Raw genomic sequence first — 15,097 nt, 5'->3', positions numbered from 1 at the left:
TCTTTGGAGTAACCTTTTTTTAGCACTTGCATCCTTGCAGTAGCTACATTTGGGGGATCACAGCTGTCAGGAGAGCTGCCTCTTCCTTTAACAGTTGGGAGTTGCTGGAGAGCAGTGAACCCCACCCCGTCAGTCAGAGCTGCTCACGACTGGTTTGCCAGAAATAAAACCATCTTGGCCAACACTATTAGTGTTGGCACAAATGCCTAACCTTGGGCGTCCATCTCTGAGACTCACCTCTGACTTTTTTTTAGCCAGCATTATCTCAGGAGCTCCACTCAGGTCATGTGACAGACTTGGGTTTCAGAGGAGGCTCAGGCAGAGGGCTGAGAGCGCTGAAAAGGAATTGAATATGTGCCCATGAGAAGGCTGCGTGCAGGATTCCAATGACAGGATGGAAAATACAGCCCACAAGCCTGCTCCAGATTTGAGCCCTGTTCCCGCCCCAGTGCAGGAACAGGAACAGGACAGGGCATTTTTAGCACTTGTTTTCAATAAGAGGAAATAAAGCCCCCTGTAGACTGTGTCCCTGGAGGGAGCTCACGTTGTGCTCTGATGTGGGTCAGTTAAGGCATTTTCAAATAAACTCACATCCTCACCCACCCCTTCCTTTGGTAACTAGCCCATGGAGATCAGCAGAAAGAGTTTGATTTCATTTTTCTAAAGACAAGTGCACTTCAGACCCAAGGAAAATGTGGCGTCTTCACCTGAGGGGTAATGACAGGTTTTTTTCCCCCCCCAAATCCAAATAAAGAAGAAAGAAAGGGTAAGGTTGTACTCTTGATGTTGGCACAGACTGTGGGGGACGTTGGTCTCTCTCATCTGACGCCGACATGTCATTCAGGTCTTGTTCCAGTGTCTCCAAAGGACAGTCCTGTTCCTCCCAGGAAAGCCCCTTTTATCACTGAATGGCATTGAGTATTAGTGTGTTTTCATTTTAATTTTCCTTGCGACGTACTTACACATGCTCCTTTAACTTCCACTCCCTGAGCTTATTTCTCCATTCTGCACTGCCTCTTCTGGCCGACAGCACTTCTGGTATTTGGAAATACCAATGACCAACAGTGTCATCTTTTTTTCTCCGATATAAAGACCCCAGTGGTTGGAGTTGAAACCAGGTGGTCAGTATGAAGGATTCCTCAGGTTCTTTTCAACACTGTTCCTTTCCTGCCACATCCCTTAGCGCCTGCTCTGGGTGTATGGCTCAGTCACTTCTCCCTCCCTAGAGTCACGGGAAGAAGGCTGTCTCGTGGGCCAGCAAAGGGAGTAGCACATGAGCAGACAGAGCGCTGTGCCTTCTCATTCACGTGAAGCTCTGAGCATCGTCCCAGGGTTGCTCCTGACCTGTCAGTCCACGCTGCTCTTTGATCTGGAATCCGTGTGGGAAGATACTCGTAGCCTCAAAGGCAGGTTTAGCACAGTGACTGAGAGCAGGGGCTTCTCGTGTGAGATAGATCTGGGTCCAAATCTCAGCTCCACCACTCCCACACCGGGTGGCCTTGGGCAGGTGACCGAGGGGGGAGCACGGGAGGAAATACAGACTGGGAAGCGGAGGAACAGACCCAGCAGCTGGCTCACATGTCTCACCTTGTCCCTCTCACCACTGCCCTGGCTGGAAGGTGCTGCTGCCCACCCTGCCCTGGCCTGCAGGGGTGGGAAGGCAGCGGTGGGAGACTAGTCTTCATCACAAGGGCAAACTCTGCCTGTGACAGTGGCCAAAGACCCACAGGCATGCATTTTATCCACACCAGGGTGGCCATCGTGGCCGTGAACCATATCATACCCTGTTCTGTGTCCTCTCCCTCCTCAGAGCTCTCTGTAAAGCCAAAAAGTTCCTTCTTCCTAACTAGGAGCATCTCCCTGGAACACAGGCAGGAGCGCCCTGCAGCCTGCTTTCCTGCCCTCTAGCTTGCCAGCACGGAGCATGACCTCTCTGCCTGTTGGTTTGCAGTTGAATGAGAGAAGGAGATTTGTTTGCCCCTCAGCCACATCCACCTGTCAAGTAGGAAACATAGTGTTCTCTCTCTCCTGGAAGAAAATCTTAGATCGATTGCTCTATTTATATAACTAGTCTTCTTCCTCTGAAATCAGATAGGTTTTTGAAACAAAAAATACTTTGAGTCATGGAAATGCATTAAAATGTAGGCAGAGTACATTTGGGTCGTGTTATTGCTACACACAGGGTGAGTTGGAACTCTAGCCTCTGCAACACCGGGCAGCTCAAAACAGAAGCCACCTCGGGTGTAGCAGAGCCCACAAGACATGACAGGTACTATAGCTGACCTCAGATTTATAAGCAGAGGTTCCGGGTTTGGGGGTATAGCTCAGTGGCAGATCGCGTGTCTAGCACGCACAAGGTCCTGGGTTCAATCCCCAGTAACTCCACTCGGCCTGCACTTGGTACTTCCCTTCTGTTGTTAAAGCAGATAGAACTGCATGTTAAAACCTGAGTCTTATCTGCGTTCTTGTTTTCAGATTGTCTTTCGAAAACCTTATCAGAAAAATTGTTTTCTTGAGACCGTCACTGCCACTGTTGGAGTCTGGGGCAGCGGAGGCAGAAACAGAACTTGCTCTCTTTCCTGGCTGCACAGTAGAGTAGCAGAGAAAGCCAGATAAGCCTCAGATGTTCATCTCCCCGAGGCTTTTCAGTCCGTGCCCTTGCCGTTAGGTGGAACAGGATGGTCCTACAGGCGCTTAACAAGATGCTTGCTGATACTCACTAGCCTTGATTGAGGGCTTACTTTGTGCCAGATGTTTTGTGCTGATTATCTCATTTACTCATCATCACATTGTGAAATACAGGAAAATCTCCATTTTACAGCTGAGGAACCTCAGGCCCAGGGAGGGTAATAAATTGATCCAAAGCCACACAGCCACTGGTGGGAGAACTGGCATCCAAACGTAGTAGTCAGGCTGCAGCACCTAACCAGTTCACTCTGCGCCCTCCTTCAGAGGAGCTCTTACATCCTTTGTACATCTTTTCTTGGTTGGCAGGAGGCTTCCCAGGACAACCCTGTGCAAACCGGGCCTCCATCGCTTAACGTTTCTTCAGAGGGACACCTGGCTGACTGCTTCCCCCTGTGGCCGCGCCCTCTCTGCTGCCTTGAAAGAATGTTTCTCATTCTCCGGCAGGCGTGTGCTTCTGATTCCTGCAGAATCTTCAACATAAATTCCACTTTCACAAGGGCCACAGGAGGAAGGAGGAAACAAGATGCATCCATGCATTCTTGCCCCTGCCCTCCAGTGAGCTAGAGACGTACATTTGGGGTGGCCTCAGCTTTTCCACCCGACCTCCTCTTTGCGGCTTACAAAGTGCTTTTCATTGACCCCAGCAAACATTCTGCTTCCTTTAGTAAATGTGTCCAGAATTTTTCATGAAGTCACTTTATTTTCCCTCTTGGCTGACTTCCCTGTTGGGACCACAGTCGGGGAGAAGGTCAGTTGAGGTGAGGCAAGTTGTCAGTGGGACCTTAGAGACGGATGAGTGATCACCCTAAACACCATCGCCGTTAACTCGTTTGGCATTTGGGTCCCAGTCAGGACATGAGCAAATAGAAGAAATTTTCTGCAGCGGCATCATGCCATCATCGTCACAGCTGCAAGGACACGTCCTGGGCCTGGTCTCGGGCAGTAAACCCCTCCTACAATAGAAGATCCAGGCCTGGGACTGATGTTCAGTGTTCCTTCACCTCCCATCTCTGCATCTTTGGAGGAGGGTAGTCAGACAGGGGCTGTGACCACACCCCCTCCTCCTTTCACTCTTTCAGCACCACTGAGCACCCTCCTCTCCCTGGAGTGGTCCCTGTCCTGGTTTCTGTTTCGTGGTCTTTATCATCCTCAGGCTTTGTCATGAGCTCCTGCTGCCACCCTGGCCGCCTTCTTACCTTGTGCCAGGCTTAGGACCAGCACAGGCCTGCGTGAAGCCGGCCCGGGGTGAGGCCGCGGGGATGGAGGGCCGAGGGGCTGACCAGGGATCACCGGCCCCAGCTAACGAGGCAGCCCCGGTCAACTCCAGGCCGTTTTCACCGAGAAGCTGCGGAGGTCCATTGTTCCAGAATATCCCATCTTCAAGAGAATTTGGAAAACTTGACTTTGATGTGATGTGACATTTGCTACTTTTTAAATGTTTGACAAGTAGTTAAAACTATTTTAAAATCCTCGATTTGGGCCAAATGAAATGTCTGCGGCCTGGAGCTGTTTTCTGTTCTGTTCTCTCTCTCCCTCCGCTTTAGCAATTTCTCTCTCCCCAAACCATGTCCCAGAAAGTGAGATCTCTAGCCCGGCCTGCACCCCAGTCCTGCATGGCTCCTCATCTCCTGGTGGGTGTCTGCACATCTCAAACATATAGCACATCAGTGTCTCACACCAACTGCCTAGATCCGTGAGATCTTAAGAAACAGGTGTTTTGATTTTGGTTCCTCTGACAAAAGTAGTTACTCCTGCTCCTACTTCTGTTAACACTACTCCTCCCGACAATGATCTGTTGCTTTTTGTCCCCCATTTCCACTACTTGCCACCAATATTCCACTGGACAGCCGGAGGGCACCCTGGGACCTGCCACTCCTCCAGGCCCTTCCCCCCAGTTCCAGGCAGTGTAGAGTGTGCTCATTCTTCTGCCACAGGCCCTCCAGGACACCCTTCCTTTCCACTAACTAGAAACTAAACTCTGAGCTTGTCCTGTCTTCTCAGCCATTGCCTCAGGCTCCTGACTAGTCACTCCCAATCCCCAACAACCTCTGACCCCTCCGTTTGGGATTTATCCAACACACCGTGGCTAGAGTCCTCCCCTAGACCACAGGGCAGCTGCCGTCAACACCTCTTCGTATTATTTTTGGTGGGTCCTCGCAGCTCCCCGACCAACATGCGCATGGTTGCCGGCATCTGCACCACCTGTGTTCTCGGGCATCGTGGTCCTCTTCCTTCCTGCTCTGTTAATTCTGTGCATCCACATCATCTTGCCAAATGTCACCTCTTCCACGAGGCCATTGCTTCCCTGTGCACCATCTACCCCCAGAGATTTGCCCTGTCCCACTTTGAAGTTCCCACTGCACCTGGCTGTGTCTCTGCATTTCATCCAGCTGGGTGTTACAGAGAATGCTTGCTTGCCTCCGCCCTCTTCTCTTGATCAGCTCCTTCGTGGGGAGACACCATCCTTGTCATCTGTGTATCCCCCCATGAGGCATAGTGCGCTGTCTTGCACAGATACCTGCAAACCTTTGTAAATAGAACTTATATTTTTTCACGTGGAGGATGGCTGTATCTAAAGGGCTCAAGATATTCAAAGTTCAAACTGCTTGGTTGTTCAGAAGGATTTACCAGAATTCTAAGTCTAAGCTAGTGAAAGGGTTATTCTGCCTGACTCCCTTTCCAGGGATGCAGTTGTCAGAGGAGAGCAGCCCCATTGGGTCGGCCTCGCCTCGGGCAGTGCCTTTCCACAGTGCCCCTTGGAAGCTTGGCTTCTGGGCCACGGGCAGGGAAGAATACACAAAGTCATTCGGACACCAGGGCTCCTGCCACCCTGGCATCAAGAGCCCTCCACTGTTCCTCTTGCCCAAAAGAACAAGTTGTACCCACACATTCACAAGGTGTCCTCTGCTCACACCATTGGCAGGCCTGAGAATTTCCCACAAGCCATCTGGGTCTGTTCTGCTGGCCTTGTGGCCTGAGTTTTTCGCAGCATTGATTTTTGTTAATTAGACACCACTATTCCATCAGGGATTGTATCCCACTGATTTTGCTAAGGAGAGTGTACTCATTTCTTTTGTGTGTGTATTTTTTGCTGCCTTTCTAAGGTGCACAGACTTATCTGGGGAGAGGCCAGGCAGCGTGAACTGCTAGCTCTTCCAGAATGAAGTGGTTTATGAGATCTATTCCCTAAGTCTACGTGGACCCCCGTGCGTGCCCGGAGTGCTAACTGCCCGGATTGGACTCTGTTGCCCTGAAAGCTGCCTTTACTTTTGAGTTCTACCTCCAAATCCAGCAGCACCAGGCCTTGCATTCCTTGTGTCTAGGAGAGAGGAGAAACCATTCAACCCCATCAGTATCTTCACTTTTCACTCTCTGTCCTTTGAAGCCTTTTTTTTTTTTTTTTTAGCATTTTCGCATTTTACGAAGTCTCTCCTGTCAGATTTGCTTAGGGATTCTGCAGCCTCCTCCCTCCGTGTGATCATGTTCATGTGAAGCAACCCGGGAGGTCTCGCAGCTTTGGATACCTGGCAGGGCCGGGACGGCCACCTCTAAACCCTGCCCTTTCTTGTGTGCTCTTGTCTTGTGTTCATAAATCAAACTTGGAAAGAGGTGCTTGGGGGCCGTTATCAATTTGTTTAATGATAACTTGATTTCCATTTTTTTTAATTGAAGTATAGTCAATTACAATATGTCAATGTCTGGTGTACAGCACAATGCCCTAGTAATGCATATACATACATATATTCATTTTCTTTTTTTTCCATTTTTTTTAAGTTTGTATCCAAGGCAATTTTCTTTTGAAAATGGGAAATTAGCTTAAGTGTCTTTGAAATTGAAAATCACATGCCAGTTATGAAAAATGAATTATCCTATACTGGTCCTCAGTCAGGAAATGGTCAGAATACCCTTACTGACCATTTTGTGCAAGTAGAGTTAGCCCAAAACATCTTGCTAGGAGCTCAGACCCAAGGAAGTTGCCCAATTGATATAAATACCGAGGATTATATACACACATTCCTTGAATATATGGCAAGGCTTGTTTTAATTTTTGGTCTATGTAACAAGAGTCTCCATCATGAAACATTTCAAAATGGAAGGGCAAGAGAGAAGGGAGCATCTTACAGAGAAAAAGCTTTTCACTCAAAACTATGATATCTCTGTTGTAGAAATAAAAGCGACCACCTTTGTTTTTCCTGGAGCCCGAACACAGAACTTTAAGTTTTTCACCCTTGCGGCTTCTTCACACAGATTCTTCAGAATAATGACTCACACTCTTCTCTCTGTGGTCTTGTCAGAGAGCGGGCATCCTGGCTGGCCGGCCGGGTCTCCCAGGAAAATGGCACAGCTGTTCTGAAAAGTAGCCCCATTCATAAGCTGCCGGCTGTCTACAACTGCAGGGCTGGAGAAAGGACACTGTTTTAGAAAGACTTTCTTTCCTTTCAAGGGGAAAGAAAAATACATGGTATTTACAGGACAGAAAACTGGACCCTTCAGTTTTGTTTGAGTTGCCACGTCTGAAATGGAAGTGGGGAAGGCCAGAAGCACACACGAGCCCTTGCACCTTCACAGGATGATTCATTGTGCCCGTGCTGCCCGGGATGGAAAATTCAGCTGGTTAAGCAAGATCACAGCCAGGAAGCCTCACACGGGCTCTTCTGCCAGAGCTGATGCCTGCCATCTTAGGACACACTGGCTGTGTCTGACCGAGTGATTGACTGTCTCTCTCCCCTTGTCTCTCAGTTCATGACCAAGAACCCAACCATGCGCTTGGGCAGCCCCAGTCAGGGCGGTGAGCACGCCATCTTGAGACATCCTTTCTTCAGGGAAATCGACTGGGCCCAGCTGAACCATCGCCAAGTAGAACCACCTTTCAGACCCCGAATCGTAAGTGTCCAAGGCCACATTGTAGCCTTTCTTCTTTCTTAAAGTGTCTCTGTGTTCCATTCCAGTGCATGGAGCAGTGGCCAGTCTCCTGGGGAGTGACCGAACTGGAAGTTGAGCCTGACACTCTGAGAGGCAGCCTCACCCGGGAGGAGGCCAGGTTCCTCGCCACTGAGGCCACATCTCTGTGTGCCGGGTGACTCCTCAGCGTTTTCACCTCTCGCTTGCCCCGGCCCCACCCTCCATTAACCCAGGTTAAAGTTTCCTGTGGTCTAAGAGTCCTTGAAACTTTCCAGGTTTCCCCCAAAGAGTTTGGTTGAGAAATTCATTGTTCCCAGCCAATTTCCTCACGCTCCTTAGTCAGTGCGCCTTTCCTAGGCCCCCAGGAAAGTAGAGAGGATGTGAAATGCTCCGCAGTTCCTGAGCCTGGCTCCCCAGCCTGAAGAGCTCGGGACTGTGACCTCTGCTGCAGCTCTGGCCAAGTCCTCTTTGACCAGGAGATACTCTCCCAGCGAGGCAACTGAGTGGAGTGGCAGTCCTGAGGGCGTCCCAGGTCTTGGCCTGAGAGCTGAGCTCCTTCTCTTGTGTGGGGCAAGAGAGCCACCCCAGGTAGGGGAGGAAGGGGCGCCCCAAAGGCCAAGACAGAGGTATCGTTGCCTGAGGTAAGAGAGCTGAGAGGTCTCACGATCTTAGAAATGGTCTTTTCAGCATCAGTGTGTAAAAATGAAAAAGACACATCTGTAAACATCATTAGCCTAACCTGTAACAGCCTGCTCAGTTGAGACACCAGATACCCAACAATAAAGCCACTTCCTTTCCTGGGCAACCTGCTGTGGGGAGGAAGGAAAGCTTGGCCAACAGGACAGAATTAATCTGTCTGGTGAGTAAAGTGAGAGGCAGTCGTTACCTACACCCAGCAGTCCTAACAAGTCTTTCAAGAAAATCTCTTCAAGCATATAGGCCTGTGTACAAACAAGAGGTGGGCCAAGCGTGAACTTTCACAGCCTCTGTTGACTTGTGTGCCCCTCAGTCAGGCCCGCTGAGAAGTGGTACCTCGGTGAAATGGAGAGGACGTGGTGGACCAGCCAGCTGGGTCAGGTGACCAAATTAATTCCTTGGCCTCCCAGCCAAAGGCTGGCCTGCTCAGCAAGATTGTTGTGGGGTTAGTGAACTGGTGGTTACCACACGCCCTGATCATACACCATGCAGCAGAATTCATATAAAGCACTGTTTAATCAATTGTCATAACTGCCACTAATGCTCCCAAGAGAGGTGCAGAGCAGTTCTTGGAACTTGTGGGAAGGGGCTAAGTCCCATGGGAGACGAGCTAGTCTCAAGGGCATGAAATCTGAAGTTTTCCTTGTTTTCCTTTTTGACAGAAATCCCGAGAAGATGTCAGTAATTTTGACCCTGACTTCATAAAGGAAGAACCAGTTTTAACGCCAATTGATGAGGGACATCTTCCTATGATTAACCAGGATGAGTTTAGAAACTTTTCCTTTGTCTCTCCAGAATCGCATCCATAGCCCTGTGGGGAAGGCGAGCGATGGTATGAGATTCGAAAGGGGATCGAGGTTTTCCAAGCATTTCCTTGGTGGGGAACCCCCACCCCATCATCAGCCTTAGAACAAGAACCTGACCTGCGGGGAGCAGGTGGAGAACTCTGTGAAGGATGGAACGTCAAGAGAGCAACTGCTTCAAGCCCTGAGGGAGCCATGGTTCTGGAAAGAGTTGAGTTGATACTGAAATGTGATTTCAGGAAGAAACACACTGCTCAGCCTGTGCGTTTCCATGGCTACTTTGGGCCTGGGGTATATTAACAGGAGCCACAAGGAGAAAAGGTATGAAGAATAAACCAGATCCTAGAACTTCTGAGCCAACAAGGCTTGTTACTTCGACGAACTTAGACCTTGTATGGACCACTCCGAGGTGATCTTTATGCCTATGAGCCCCTAACACTGGCCCTCTGCAAGGAGTCTCTAAATACTAATGAAGAACTTGAAGAGAAAGGAAAAACAGGTGGCTTTCCACGTAGAATGATTTACTTTGAGGAAGCAAAAAACATGGTCTCCATAAAGCTCACAATTTCAAGCCCAGTATCAACAGCAGATGGACACCACTGCAACTGATACAGCTTCGTCTTTTCCCCTTCCTTTCGTTTAGTAGATATTTATTGAGTGCCCAGTGAGATGGTGCCACAGTACCCAGTAATGTCAACAACACATTTGCGTTCACCAAGCTTTCATTCTCAAGTTACCTGAGTGGTGTCTGCGTTCTGGGAAATGCTTCTCGCCGTTGCGTATGTCATAAGCGCTCTGCGCATAGCTCTTTTCACAGAAGGCGGCTCGCTGCCCGAAGGGAATCAGCAGGTGAGCTCCGGGTGCTTGCTGACTTGTCGAGTCTCGTCGTGAGGCCACGTCTGGTTACTCCTCTGAACTCATCAGTGCATAACCGCCCTCCACTCCTGTCCATGACCAGACTCACGGCTTCGCCCTTAGCAATTTATTTATATTTTAAGAGACAAAGATGTCTGTTTGGTATGCATTTTAATAATTAGAAATGGCTCTTGTAAGCAGGACATTTATCAAAGGACCTTATACAATGTACTCATATATATGCAGTTGGAGAATTTTATCTGGCTGAAATAAATGCATTTTGTAACAAAAGGATTTTTTTTTCTGTCTAAAAGGATTTAGTCCTATCCCCACCAGGAAAGGAGATACCTAATTAAAATAAGCTTTGAGCAGAATGGAAAGCAACTTCCTGAGAGCAAAGGTTGGCGTCACATTACGTGTGTTGCTCAAATGAACGTGGCCTGTCTCTTCCTAACCCCAGCTTTCGTTCTGCATCAGGGTCATGACTGATAAGCATTTACTAGGTCTAGCTACTGACACAGTAGGTATGGTGGAGCAGTGCTTATCTCTCCTTCAGAGAAAGTAGAGCACAAGTTCAGTAGCCCTCCTCCATCTTTTCTCCATGCCGTCTGACCATTGCTGTAGCAAGGGAAGGGAGAGATGGAGGCGGTGCTTACTGCTTACCTACCTTTCCTTGGAGGGACACATCACCTCTGCTCACGCCTGATTGTAGGTAGAGGAGGCCACGTTCTGGCCAAACAGGGCCAGGAACTACAGAGAAGCTGAGGGGTATCTGGGTAGTAGTGACAGTCTCCGTGAGGGTCTTTTTATTGCATTCCAAGGTGAAAAAAATGACTTTTGAATGAATAGAGGAGCTAAGAGTCTCCCTTTCCATTGAGCTCTTAGCAGTTGGGGGGCACTCCCCCCTAGGTCAGTTGACCCAATCTTCACAATATCCCTTCTGAGGATCACAAGGCCACTGGCCCGCCCTTCCAGAGGCAGACTGGCCCCACGCCATTTGATCTGCTGGCACTGAGTCTGCTGGGGCTGCCCGGTTCCTGAGCTCAGCAATAGCATGGAGGTCAAGATGAGGTCCCACTGACACTTCCCTCCCACCTTCCCTCCCCACCATCTCGCCTCTTGGAAAAGGAATCTTAAGCAATCCTCAGGCCTCATCACCCTCCATCCTCATCCCCGCACCCCTTTGCCCCTACTCTCCCAAGCAATTCCACGCCAACCCGACTAAATTTGACATGTAACCGTGAGTGTTTGTTTGAAAGGAGAATGATGATAAAGCATTTGCTCTGAGATATTATTCGCCTTTGACTGCAGATGGGATTTTTGTATTTATTTCACTTCATATTTATTATGTATGAGGCCCTGTTACCAATACTTTAAATGTATTTCCTCATTCAGTGCCCCGAGAGGTGGGTCCTCTCATCTTCATTGTATGGATAGGGAAACTGAAGGACAGAGAGATTAAGTACAGTGTCCGAAGTCACACAAGTGGAGCAGTTAGGTCAGGAATGGGACCAGGTGACTGAACTTGAGTCCCTAGTTTTAGCCCCATTTGGTAAGATTTCCCTATTAAGGCCAATCTTATTCTTCCCGCTTTTGTGAGTTATTGAGAACAATAAAAAGGGTGTAAACCAGATTTAGCAGAGTGCACTAGATAAACTGGCAGCTGGGTAGGCCAGTATTACTCATCCCAGCTACAGAACAACTTATCAGCAGTGAAATTGTCTGATTTGCATGCCAAGGGCCTGGAACTGCTCACCCGGCCTTAAAGGAACTGGGGCAGGCCAGAGTGACGCAATCAGGACTTGACCTCCCCAAGGAAGAGGAAATAGTCTGGGTCATACCCGTAAACCCTGTCTGCACCTCTGGGGTAACCTCTGAGCCTTGGCAGGAAGGGTGTGTGTCGGGGAGGTGTCTGGTCCTTTCCTCTCCCCCCCTGGGGGGTGCCTTTCTGGGTTTCAATAGCCCACCCTTGCCACCACCCCCTGCTAGTAGATCAGGAAGGAGGCAGATGGCCTCGGGTCTACCTGGGCAGCTGCACGTTTACAGCGACAGAGGTGATACATACCTTGATAGCAAAGAAAAGAACCAGAAATAAAAACACCCCGTTTATCATTCATCTTAATTAGGTGCGCTTGCCATAAAAATATTCCAGCCACGGACTTGGCCTTGACTCTTTCACAGGCCAATGCCATGAAGCTTTTTGTCTTTATTCCCAAATTTGGTCATACTGACTGCTTTACCTGGCTGTGTCGACTTAAAATGACACGACAGCCCACTGCGACTGCCCCTGGCTCAGCATCACACTGGGTCCTCTGACTTCTCACTTTCCACCATCTGAGAAGATGCACATACAGCCGAGACATTTGCCAAGGAAGTGAGCCCTGTGGTCATATGTTGCCCTGAACTGAGTTGCGGGTTGGACAGAACAGGCCCGAGTGCAGCTATAAATGAGGCTTTGTCGTCTCACTTCCTTCCTGTGTTCAATTAGAATCAAAGCTAAGAGTGCCACCCTCGGTTGCTTCCTGTCTCAGCCACCCCACCCACAATCACCTCCACGGCCCTGTCAGTTGCACTTTCTCTCCTCTCCCTTCCACACTCTTTATTCCCCAGTGTCATAAGTCAGTTCTCTATTCTCCCTTCCCCTATCATTTGATTTTCCAAGCCCACCTGGCCATAGAGTCAGCTTTCCAACCACCAGGATGACATCAAATCCTGATTTGCCTATGTACATTATAGGCTCGTTTAGAGCCCAGAAGTGGCAGCCACCTTGTCCTTGTATTTCTGCACCTTCAGCATCACTTCATGTCTGGTCCTGCCGAGTCAGACTGCCTCCGAGCCCAACCCTGCCTGCGCTGCCCACCACGGTTCCGGGAAGCAAGACGGCACAGGGGTGAGCACGTAGAGCGCAGACCTGGGCACTGATTCTGCCTCTTAACGTATGTTCTTTGGGAAAGGGAGTCATTTCCCCAGGTTTCCTCATTTTCTGGCCAACACTCTACACTCTGGCCCACTCTGTCCAACCTGCAACCCAGTTCAGCAGAACATCTGACCACAGGGCTCACTGGTGAAGTGGGAGCAAGATTGACCCCTGCCTGCCCCGTGTCATTACTGCAGGGATTAGCTGGGCTAATCCCTACATCAGACACACACCATCTCTCAGCTGTGGGGATGCTGTGCCCGCTCTGAGGTGGAGGGTTAGCACTGTCCTAACTAGCTGGTGCACAGATTTCTCAGGAGACTCCTGTAAAAGCTTCTCCTAGGATGTTTGGGGTCCATCCTGTGCTGACCGATATGCAGAGTCAGTATTAAGCTTGAAACTGTGCTGTTCACCCTAAAAAAAGCAACACTAAGAAATACCGACGGTTTTCCCTAAAATGGCTCCTCTCTCAAGCTTTGCAGGAATTCTTTTGTTCTGCTCTATTTAACCTGAAGGTACACTTAACTCACTTTTAACCAAACAGCACAGGGGCAACACCCCAACACCAGCACCTGCCGGGCTCCCTCTGGACACTCAGCATGCCTGCACCAGGTCAGAAAAGAGGACTTGTGTTCAAGGTGTCCACTCAGTCTTGGCATGCCAAAGGGTTTGAAGCCAATCAGAACACAGGGCCTCTTCTTCCTGGATTAAGATACCCGGAAGGCTTCTGGGAAAACCAGGGACCACACGGTTCTGTGTATTCTTACCAGAACCTGGGCCTCAGTGCCCCTGTCCTCACACAACACCCAAAGACCACCCAGAGCTGCCTGTCTCTCGCCACAAAGGCATTTCCTACCTCACAGAAGTTTCATTCTTCTAAGGGCTTGGACCACAGCTAGGAGAATTTAGGCCACACAGAGTGAAGACTGTGTAGGCACTGAGTGCAGTCAAACACTCAAGCAGTTGTAGAGGCTGAGACAGGCATCTTCTTTGGAGACATTTCAAATTAGAATGCAGGGATAGTCTAGCAGGCATGTGATCTGGCAGTGTCAGAAATTACCCGGATGCTCTCTGCAGTGCTCCCAGCCTTGTGTTCTCAAGACTAAGGGTGAAGAGAGGGGCTACGGTTCATCAGCCTCCACCAGGGGATGTCGACGCCATACTCCTCTCCACACCACACACAAAACCTCCCTCACCGACCTTTTCTCCACGTCCACCTCTGCGCAGCCTTCACCCCAGCACCCCCACACACCCTCTGCAAGCTCTCTCAGTCCCAAATCCCCCTTGGGCTCCCCCAAATCACATATCCGTGTCTCATACCTGGTTGCCCTCCATATTTCTCATGCTTGTTCATACACGGAAAGGAAAAAGGCTTTCTAAAATTATCAGCCCAAGATCACAAGAAGGATAGACCTCCCCTTCTAGCAACTGATAATAGAACACTTATGAATGAAAGATAAAGCAGCATTCTTCAACTCGGTTCCCTCTGTATTTTCTCAAAGAAAATGGTTTTCCAGGATACACTAGTCATTGATAAAATGAACTGTAGGTTAAGGTAGATAAAGAGATTTCATGAATTATTTAGGTAAATACAGGCAAAATTTCAGAATTATTTAACATTATTTAAGCCTACAGAACTGTAGGCTAAGGTAGATAAAGAGATTACATAAATTATTTAGGTAAATACAGGCAAAATTTACAGAATTATTAATTTATGAGCCCCAGCAGGGTTACTGATCTTTAGGACTGTACGGGAGTTCATAAAAAAACAAGTCTAGAAAGTCTAACCTTGTTTTCTTCTTTGATACTTACTAGACTGGTTGATCAGGCATATATGATCAGTTTCACATAGCTGACCTTCAACAACATACATGACAAGGTCTTACTTCCTTGTGGCCTAGAAGAGTCAATGAACAATGGTACCCAAAATATGGTGATTAATAGATTAACATCAATCTGGAGTAGCATCTTGCAATCTGGGGTAACCCCTGCTTCCCTGGGATTAACAGACAAATTTCACATTTTTCTTTGGTCTTATTAGAGATTACAAACATCATGACTAACCACCAAAAAATCTGACAATGAGACAAAGTGCGACTTTGTTTTCAAACTACACATGCCCTCCCAGGAGATTCTGATACAAAAGAGCCAAGTGGAGCTTAGAGATCCATACACTCATGAAATCTCTATTTTTTAAGCACTGACTATATGTCCCGTCCACTCTTGGGACTGGAAA

At 48.8% G+C, this 15,097-nt stretch overlaps 1 protein-coding gene across 2 annotated transcripts in view; it reads left to right on the top strand.

Annotated features, from left to right (window-relative positions):
* Positions 1 to 10,235, top strand: part of PRKCH (protein kinase C eta) — a 206,772-nt gene extending 196,537 nt beyond the window's left edge. Inside the window, exons 13-14 of one of the 2 annotated variants that reach the window (XM_010962235.3) lie at positions 7,429 to 7,572; positions 8,949 to 10,235. In XM_010962235.3, the coding sequence (XP_010960537.1) occupies positions 7,429 to 7,572; positions 8,949 to 9,095 (291 nt within the window). In that variant the 3' untranslated portion in view covers positions 9,096 to 10,235. The other variant, XM_045522078.2, reaches the window with a different exon arrangement.
* The last annotated feature ends 4,862 nt before the right edge of the window (positions 10,236 to 15,097 follow it).

This window comes from Camelus bactrianus, chromosome 6 (genome assembly GCF_048773025.1).
Source record: "Camelus bactrianus isolate YW-2024 breed Bactrian camel chromosome 6, ASM4877302v1, whole genome shotgun sequence".
NCBI lineage: Eukaryota > Metazoa > Chordata > Mammalia > Artiodactyla > Camelidae > Camelus > Camelus bactrianus.
The sequence above is the reverse complement of the archived record's forward strand: the minus strand, read 5'-3'. Positions and strand labels throughout refer to the sequence as shown.